The following is a 10,274-nucleotide window of genomic DNA, read 5'->3' as shown; positions in this document are numbered from 1 at the left end:
AGTGTAAGTATGAGTATTCCAGATCTTAGCAGTCTTTAAAAGGGGGGAAAGGGGAGGGAGAGCAGGAAAAAAGCCACACAACCTGAAAAGGTAGCAGGTGACTGCTTGTCTTTCTTATTGGAACTTTTACCAAATCACGTGAGTTAAAGCAATGGTGTTGAATATGCCCAGCTTGAATAAACTTACTTTGTGTGTCACCTTACCTTCATACAACCTCCAGCACTGTAGATATTAAGTGGTTTGCATCTGAGTATCAGTTCTGAGCCTTCTGTTCTGCCTTACATGCCTGAAATGCAGTCATCATCCGAGTGTGGCGAGCTCTGGCTCTTGCTTCTGAATCCTCTCAAAATGTATCTCTTCTGCAGACTGTCACTGTTAACTCTGAGCTGTTTAAGTGCTGTGGTACCTTACTAACAATGAAAACATCTGCTGCGCTGCACTTCTGTACGGCCCTATCGCATGGTCAGCTGGTGCGTTCTGTGCTTGAATTATCTGTGTGTTTCCTTGGATTGTATGCTCCTTTGGGCAGGGACTGTTGTCTTGCTCTGTTCCAAGCATCAAGCACAAGGTCTGTCCTGACCAAATAATAGTTCAACTGCAAGACTGTCCCCTGCTTGCTGTTTTCTCAATTTCTAGCTGCAGTTATTTTCCATAATGTGCCTACTTGTTTGAAACAACACAGTAACTGCTTCTGAGCTCTGTGCTAAAACTTGACCTGGATCTACCTCTACAATAAAGATGATTCCTTAGTAGTTGAAGCACTTGCTGGTAGAACAGGCATTACCTCAGTTTCCATGCTTTCCTAAGGCCTGGATGGAAGTCCATCGTGTGCTTTGTGCTAGAGCCATCTATTATTTAAAATGACTCGTGCGCTTTTTACTTAGGTGTTGTACACCTTTAAGTTGTGGACTGAGGGTAGTACAGGACTTCAGACTCCTCAGTGTATCTGAACATTAGTCTTCCTTTTCAGCTCATTATGGACCTCTTTCACACAAAGTGAGAAATGCTACAAGGTGACATGTTGCCTGTGGTTGTACTCAGGTGACTGCCCTGCTTCTAGGGCTTAGTGTCACCACCAAGTGCAGTGTCTTGGTGCTGTAGACACAGCTGTGCCAGAGCTTGCCCTCGGGTGCCATGCCAAGTGGTCAGGCTTGAGACTGGAGCAATGCACAGATCTCCAATAAGGAGAATTTGAAGTGGTTTTCTTGACACTGAATAAGTAGAGGCAAGTACATAGGGAAGGGAGAAGCTGAAGAAGGAGCAATGTTGGAGGATTATTAGAGCCATGGTTGCCCAGAACAGAGGTCACAGCTACATGGCCTGACCGCAAATCATTCTACATCCTGAGACCTTCTGCATTTGGGGGTTGTCACAGTACCATAGCCTGGCAGAGGTTTGGCTGGACCAGTTGGGCAACCAAGAGGTGTCTCTGCAAGTCCTACCCTGCTAACCCAGCTGGCATTTCCTCAGACTTAATTGATATCCTGTAAATAAAGGTTAGACATTGGCTTTATAGTCTACATTACTGTATATGGTAATACAGTATAGGTTAATTGAAATTGCATACTCTGCCTTTCCAGTTAGCTGGCCCTGATGCTTTAGCCAGCTTGTTACTGAGATAGGACAGTGTTATTTGAGTGGCTGTCTGTGATGAACAGTGATGATGGAAGCTTCTGGATGAAGAAACATTTAACACGTTGGGCTGTAGTTTCTGCAGGGGCTCTTTAGTGAATGCCTTCACCCATCACTGTTGGCTGCCGTGAGTTGTCTCTCCCCAGCCAGGTGACTTCCTCACCATTTTCAGATCCAGGGTTCTCTTGCTGCCCTAAAGTGTCTGACTGTGCTTAACAAAACAATTCCATCTGTGTTGTGAAGCCCATTAACTTCAAGGTTGTTTAGAAAGTTTAAAAACTCTAATTGAAAATGTATTTCATTTTTTTATTGAACAGTGTGGAACTAAGCAATGTAAAGTACTTTTTCAGCTGAAAATGATGGTATCTTGGAGAAATTTTAAACGAAGGTTTTATTTTTCCTTGGCTTCCTAGGTTACACCCCGGCTCTGGCCTGCGCGCCCAACAAAGACGTGGCCGATTGCCTGGCTCTCATTCTGGCCACCATGATGCCTGTCTCATCCAGCAGCACCTTACCTTCCCTGACGTTCAATGCCATTAACCATTACACCAACACCTCAAAAACTGTCACCTTCGACTCCTTGCCAATCATGAGGAGTGACCATAGCTCTTACTGTACTTTCAACAACATTGGCAGGGAAGGTGGCTACCCCTACACAGAAGAAGATGAGCTCAATGACTCAGATTCTGAGACCTATTAGAAGCTACGTTTTGTAGGCCTGAAGAGTGAACCCTCACGCTGGAAGGTCAGGCCTGTGCTATCAGAAAGCTGTCGGTGTTTGAATACACAAAGAGGACAGACCCTTGAGAAGATGTTTTTTTTATTGTGGTTGCATATAAAAAAACAAATCTGCGAGACTCTAGGAAGATTTTTAAGAGCATATTTTGCAGAAGAGGCATAAATTCTTGAATAACTACTTGGAATCCATGGCAAAAAAATAATTAAAAAATAAAGAATGTCAAAACTGTTTTATTTAACTGTATTCTACCATTCTGTTTCTGGTGCCAGGAGTGATTCCTGTAGACTGGGCACCCGACTTGGTGTAAATGAACAACACTTGTACAACGCGAAGGATGCTAGATTTAAGTATTCTCAATAAAACTAAAACCATTTTGAAGGCAATAAATGAGTTTGGTACAGTAGGCATTGTTTGTGCTGCAAATTGCCAAAGGACCAAATAACTTAAAGATTTTTTTAATTAAATACTTTTTTGTGAAAACTGGAATAGGTTATTTGAGATGTTTCAACCAAACCTTAATTACTTCTGGAAAAGAAGCTTAGATTTGGTTTTAAATGTTGAATTTTATTTTTTTTTAATCATTTGAAAGCCTTCCGACACTATTAAATGTACCATGAAAGAAAGCAGATGTACTTTTAAGTTTTATTTTCTTTTTTCTTTTAGGTGAAATGAAAATGATCTTGTCATACTTTTATAATACTAAAATTAAACCAGCTAACAAGGTGAAGTCAGGGTGAAAAATGTACAGTGTAATAAACAAGGGAAGGGGTGGGAGATGTGGGAGGGAAGCAGTAATTCTTGCACAGTTTTAGATTTTTTTAACTTTTGGGTTTTGGATTGAGATTTTTGTTAATTTAAAAATACATGAGTAACTTGGAAACTATGAAACTGCATAAAAAAATTGAAATGTCTCGATAATCCTGTTGTGACTGAGAATTCTTTTCAATAATTTATCCCCTTCCTTACATCATAAATTTGTATGTAAGATTAAAATTGTATATTCCGAACACTTTTCTTTTTTTTTTATCCTGGAGTTACAATGGGGGAGGTGAGTTTAAAAATATATTTCCCTATTAGAGAAAAAAGTACAGTGTCTGGTCTGTGGGAAGAGCTGTGTATCTTTGTTGTGCTCCATTTAGAAAATAAACAACAGAAACAGGTCCCTGTAATGTAGTTCAGACTTGCCCAAATATTTTTTTTAATTTATAACAGACTACTGTGGTTTTTTTAATTGCCTGAAGAATGAAAAACTGACATCAGTAAGCTGAAGTTTTGTCTGTTAAATATGAACATTTACTTTATTTGGCTCTGCTTTAACTATAACTGTTACTTTTCAAGTGAATTTGTTCCTGTACATGCAAGGAATCCTTGCGTGTCCTGGCAAAGTACAAATAAATTACTACAAACTGATTCCAATTTCATTTTTATCCTTTTTTTTTTGTATTGTGAAACTGGAAATCTTTATGATATTGTAAATTATCAGCTGCTTTTCTGAACATAGTGTGGAAACACGGGACAATATTTTGATCTATTTGATAATTTTGTGGGATTTTTGAAGAGCTAACGAGCATGTACATAGAAATAGTGACTGCTTGAACGCTGTATTTACCTGCACTCTTTCAGTACTTCAAGATTCCTGTATATTTTACGGAGTATAATAAAACCCAAATGTGAGTTCTACTAATTTATTTGTATGTACTAAGCATTAATGACAAAGTCTCTTGTCAAACTGTTAGAATTTATAAAACCTACTTCCCAAAGGCTTTGCCAGCACTTTAATTCTAAGTTACTATTTCAAGTAGTTTTAAATGTTAAATTACTTCATTATTCCTTTAGGCTTCCTTTTAAGCATTACTTTCTTAACCATTCGTGCCTGTGCTCATTGTTTATCTATGCAATATGTTTATCTGTGAGCAGAATTAGATGACTTCAGGGAGACCCTGCTTGCTGTGCTTTCTTCCCTCCAAATCTCTCACGTGTGGCTGTGTGTGGCTGATGTTTGTGCCTCGGCTGAGCACACAGGCAGCACTCAAAAGGTCTGTATTGGCCTGTCTTGAGATTCACTGCTACTTTATAAATTCAAAGGCTGAAGCAGCATGGGCCTGTTTTTCCCTCTCATGCTCGTGGGAAATCTGCATGAGGATGCCACGTAGCATGTCTGTTACTTAAAGGGTAACAGCTGCATATTTGGTAAGGAAACTCATTTTGTTGATTCCAAGGCACTGTGAGAAGATGATATCAATAGACCTTTATTATCTATGCTGACCTTTGTCATCTTCAAGATGACCTGTTACCTCTGTGTGGAGTCTGCAGCTATAGGACACTTTATTGGAGGGGACATTCCTGTCTTACGGAAAAATTAGTGCAGTAGAGGCTGAGGTGTTCATGCCCACTGTGTGTCTGGATGACAGAGGAGAAAAGTCTCAAATGGTGTTGGTTGGTTTAAACGTTAAAGATTTGGAGACGGAATCCAGGAAATGCAGAAAACAGTGGTGTTGAACATGTTTGTTTCCTTATGTCAATCAGAATTTGTGCCTTTCTTTCCTGTCATTGCAACTCACCTCTTGAGGAAGAAATGGTTTTTTTGCTGCATTAAATTACATTATTTTTAAGTCAGGTTTTGTGATCTTTTTAAAGCTAAATATCTAATGTCTTTGTTTATTACAACTTGTTAAACCCATCTAGGAATTCAGAATTATGTGATTTGTGTCTCCTCTGTCTCACCATTGCAGTTTACTCAGTGAGCCTGTAGATTGCAATTTGCATGTCTGTTAAAAACTGACATTAATTCCATTACAACCTGGCAGTATGGGTAGGACAGTAATTGTACCGTGTAAGTGATAATTGAGACTATTATTATAATATGGGCTAATCCCAGGAATGGAAGGTGATTTGTTTAAAGCCCATGCTGTTGTGGTCAGAGGCCACTTTCTTAGTGAGGGGTCAAGGAACAGCAGGTTCCTTGTTTCTGTAAAACAAATAATTCTGTCAGTGGTTGGTGGAGGGTTTATAAAAAAACAAGTGTTCATAGCTCAGTTGGAGACCTGTTTGTGTCCAGAAAATGATATTGGAACCTCCATTTTTCTAAAAGAAATCCTCCTCTTTTTGCACAGATGAATATGGCACAGTTATTCTTACAGCCTTCATCCAAACAATCCCTTGGATTTTCACCAAGGGAGAGCAGTGAGCCTTGGCTGGACCACTGAAGCAATATATCAGAATAAAAGAAACCCTTTATGTTTTGGGGAGATAAAAAAAACATCAAATGGACTTCAGGAATGAGGACAGCTGGCTTTGCTCAGCTTTCTGTGTACTCTGACTCCTGGGATTTTTATGAGTTTTTCAGTTCTCAGGATAAATGTTCTGCAGGACAAAATGCCAAGTTAGTTAAGATTAGCCTCAGAGGCTGAGCTGTCACTTTTAGAGTGTTGTGTTGCAGCATAAATGCTGGATGCAGATAAAATGAAGACTCAGTCTGTCTCTCTACAAGATTGACCCTACTGTAATCAAGGAGATTTTTTTTCTCGTAATTCTTTTAAAATCTTGACCTTAGTATTTCCTGCATTTTCTTTCCATTACTTTTTATTGCCTTCCCAAATGTCTCCCAAATAATTGTAAAATATATGTGGAACAATCAGAGATAGAAATAAGATACTTTTTAAACTTAGATTTTGGTTGCAATTGTTTGGGGGTTTTTTTCTGATTGTATGTTTTGTTTGAAATTCAGATTTGGCTATGTCCTGGTTTTGGCTACCAGGCTAAAGAATTAACAAATGTTTAGTCAAAACCAGTTAATATTTAAAAACTAATTACTCCAAAGTTTTGCTCCTTTTAACATCTACACAAAGGGCACTACAGACTCCAAAACTGTTACCTGAACTGTAGGGAAGACAACTAAAAAGAAGCATGAAATAATGTTTATAGATTCTCCAACCCAATCCTTGTTTTGAGCAGAATTTGCCTTCCTGTCTTTCCCAGAGATTATGTCCATTTAAAGACAACAATTACTGTAGTAATCCAGAACAACATGCTTTATTTATATTCTCGTTTACAAAAAATATTAAGAGAATGTTCATTAAATGCAGCTGGCTGAAGATAACACAAGTGTTTTGGTAGCTCAGCTTCTCTTTTCCCAAAAAAGAAATGTGGTGACCTTTCTGTTGATCATGCAGTAACTGGGTGAGAGGAGCAGCCTGCAGAAAGATCTCAAGCAGCAGTGGACACTGCACAAGAAGACCTGGTTAGCACTGACTTGTGAGGAGTTTGTCTGAATTGTGGAATGTTACCCACATGCTAGATGCCTCCAGAGAGCCCACACTACCCAATTCTGTGTTTGGATCAGTGAGGTGCACATCTTAAAGACTGAAACCTAAATAAAAAGGCTAAGTGTTTATGGAAACAGCAGTTCTGGAGAATTGGAGGTTGTGCACAGGACAGATGAGGGAGCTCCGTGGGCTTCCCTGGCTGCAGCTGCAGGAGCAGCAGGAGGACCTTCCTCATGTCCCACCACATTGTTTTGCGCCTCTGCTGATGGTACATACCCACTTCCCAAAAGAAATGCCATCATGCTTTTGGTTAAAAAGCATTGACTCCTGATGGCAATAATTCCTGATAATCCAGTCCTGGTTGAAATCAGACTAACAACTCTGGAGACAAGGGCCTTTATTAATCTCTTAATGAGTAGTTTAAGCTTTTAACACGACTCCATAGGTGTGGATTTAAACCAGCAAAATTCATTTTAGTATCAGGAAAAAGTAAGTATTTAAATTCTTAGGGCTGGTCGAGCAAACTTGTATAAATCTTTAAATCCAAGATTGGTAGTAATTGCCTCATGGTAATCTCAATGATTTGTGATGATTTCCTTATAATCCTTTCATACACTGCAGAAACTGACAGGACAGTTGGAGAAGAATCCTGATTAGGCTGAAAAACCTTTTTATATAAATATGTAGCTGTGACTCTGAAGTTGGGCAAGATGAGAATTTATAAAACATGCATCTGAGGGACTCAAACCTGAGGTGTTAAATGCTCTCGGGCACATGGTGTGGTTCTTGGGGTGATCATGTGCAGGGCCAGGAGCTGGACTTGAATGATCCTTGTGGCTCCCTTCAAATCAGGATGTTCTGTGGGTCTATGACAAGTGAAGAGACACAGTGCAGGCCTCTTTGTTTGCGTTTTCTGGAGTCCTTTCCTCACTGTAATATCCATATGTTTTGCAGAATGTTAAGTGCAAAGGTGTCACTGTGCATTAATTTAAATGGCAAAACAACTGGATATTCTCAAGAAAATACTCTATGATTGTTATTATGATGATCTATAAGCCTTATCACAAAAATCCCTTCGTTTTACTGCTTAACAGGAGCAGCAGGTGCCTGGCTGGATGTTGTCAATGTCCCTCAGGCTCCCAGTCTGAGCTGTTATCCTCTCAGGAGAGAGGGTCTGGAATGGCAGCCTTGGAGAGAGCATTTCGTTCGGTTGTTCAGCCATCTAGAGCCCAGGAAGATCACAAGAGTGCTTTGGTTCCCTTTCCCTGGGGGCAAATTAGTTAAGAGATGTAACCAAAAATTTTCAATTTCTACAACTCATCTCGCAACTGAACATTGCTGACGGGAAGAAGAGGAATATCCCTGCTGCAGGACTTGAAGATTTCTCACAGCTCTTTCCAACCTGGTATCTGAGTCTCTTTAGCTCTGTATGTGTCTTTAAATAAAGCAGTACCTAAATTATCCATGCTTCCCCAGTGTGCTGTGTGTTATTTTACATTAGGATAAACTGAGCTCCCTCCATTCCATGGTATGTTTTGGCAGTTTTCAAGCTGAGGTAGTGAAAGGAATCTTGCAGTCATTCACCATGTAAATGTAAACATAGCTGAATAATAGAGAACCTAAAGAGCCTTTCAAGCTGTCTTCATATTGATAGTGTCACTAAATATTTTAAGAGAAAAAAACCCACCTTAACGTTCTCTTTTTTTCATTAAAATTGCAATAGAAGCAACCAGAACTATTGCTATTCAGGTTTACAGCAGAGCGAAACAAAACCTGCTTTCAAGCCTTGGCAAATTACAGATGTGCAGGTTTTCTTCTCATTGTACCTGGGAGCTGACAAGTTCTGAAAGGTTAAGGCTGAGGTCTCACGTGTTCTTTTGTGTTAAAAGAATATATTAGATAACTCAAATAGTTTTAAAGCAAAATCTGATGATTCACATCCTATTCTGGCATGTATTTTCTGTCCCTTGCCAAACTTTGTTACTGAAGTTGTTTGCAGAGATTTCTTAAAATCTTAAAAATCTTTCTTACACTCTATTAACATCTTACTGAATTCAACCTTCCTAATCTCTTCTACCAGAAGTGTGTTTGACCTGCTCTGGGTACTACTGCTGTGTCCTATGTATGACCTGTGTTGCCTACACCTGCTCTCCCAGGGCAGGGAGGAAGGAGAGTACAGTGACTCTCTGAAGTACTTCCCTTGCTGTTGACTATTAAAAACTTAATGGAGTGATAACTCTCACTTCAACCTGTGAATATCTGGGGTTTTCATTTCACTTGTCGAGCTCTGCCTAAAGGAGCTTGTCCCCCACTTGTGCAGTGTGAAGGTCTCTGATCTGAACAGATTGTACGAGTGTGTCACCAGTTCCTCACCCTGCTCACATGCCTCTCAATAGCTGAACTCCAAGGTCCTGTTCTCCACCTGTTCCTCTGGTGTGCTTTCTGATGGCTTATCTCACTGTAAGCAGACTATCCCCATACCCACCTGGAAAATTCACTGAATCCCACAGCAGCAGATCCCTTATGAGGAACCCCCAACACCTCTGACTCACATGCTGTTACCCCCACCTGGACAGACAGTTTCTGTGGTTGTCTTTCCCCCCCAGGAGCAGTGGCAAGGCCCTTTAAAGATACTATTCCCCACTGTCTGTCTCAAAAAGGAAGTTCCTTTGGTGTCTGTACAAATTTCCAAATCCTGATGTCACTTCACTCAACAGACCAAGTAGTTTAAAGCTATTCTAGACTTCAGCTGTCCTTCCCACATATCAGCAGATCCTTGTGTTCAGGTATGGTTTTGCTCCACTCTCACGACAGAAATGGTTCAGCAAGCTTTAACAAAACTGTTTATATCCATCACAAGGTATTAGATGAGAGGCTGCATTACAGTATTTCATGAGTGTGAACATCAGCCTTACTGAAGGCTCTCACACCTCCTCAGTAAGTGGTAAGTACCTTCACTCACACAAACACCAGGTTGTTTGGGAACAGGGCAGTGCTGGGATTGCTGCTCCAGTGCTGACTTCCCAAAGCCTCTGATGTGTGGTGGTAAGCACTGTTACTGCCTGGTCACCCCAGTTCAGCATGGATACATCTGTTGTTACTCAAATATCAGGATGGGAGAGGGGAATAGATACTTACTGGTAATCCATCACGTCTAGTACTGTCTGCTTGACCTTTCCAGGGTCTCTTTGCTAAAGGCTTCTCTTTCTCGGGTGAAGGGAACAAGGTATGAGAACACACTCTAAGCACCTGCTCTTTTCAGGGAGGAGACAGAGACACATGCCCCATGCAAGTGATAAGGCCAGAACTGTTTTCTAACGCTTTTAACACACCCAGAGTTAGAACAGCCCCGTGGGACACACTTTGCAAGCATTTCACAGATAAATACTTCTTCTTTCCTTAAGCATAGCAAATACATGTAACGCTATTTACTTGCTCAGTCTACCTTGGTGTGGTAACAGTCTGCTTGGGAACTAAATCCCAAACAGTGCTAGGACATGCATATTTTTTAGCCTCTGAAGTGGAGTGGGGAGACTTGCCCTGAGAGCTGAAATCTCCAGTTGTTCATTCTTTCAGACCTGTCATGTGGTACCAGAAGCATCAATAAGCATCACAAATGCTTTTCTGTCCTACCTGTA

General features: G+C 40.3%; 1 protein-coding gene across 2 annotated transcripts in view; it reads left to right on the top strand.

The window, feature by feature from the left end:
• The window catches only part of ANKRD28 (ankyrin repeat domain 28), a 74,332-nt gene extending 71,574 nt beyond the window's left edge, over positions 1-2,758 (top strand). For both annotated transcript variants that reach the window (XM_009069201.1, XM_009069199.1), the window contains exon 28: positions 2,046-2,758. In XM_009069201.1, coding sequence (XP_009067449.1) covers positions 2,046-2,332 — 287 coding nt within the window. In that variant the 3' untranslated portion in view covers positions 2,333-2,758. The remainder of the gene's footprint in view (positions 1-2,045) is intronic.
• The last annotated feature ends 7,516 nt before the right edge of the window (positions 2,759-10,274 follow it).

Source organism: Acanthisitta chloris, unplaced genomic scaffold (genome assembly GCF_000695815.1).
Source record: "Acanthisitta chloris isolate BGI_N310 unplaced genomic scaffold, ASM69581v1 scaffold13962, whole genome shotgun sequence".
In the NCBI taxonomy this organism is placed as follows: Eukaryota; Metazoa; Chordata; class Aves; order Passeriformes; family Acanthisittidae; genus Acanthisitta; species Acanthisitta chloris.
This window is presented reverse-complemented; position numbering and strand designations above follow the sequence as displayed.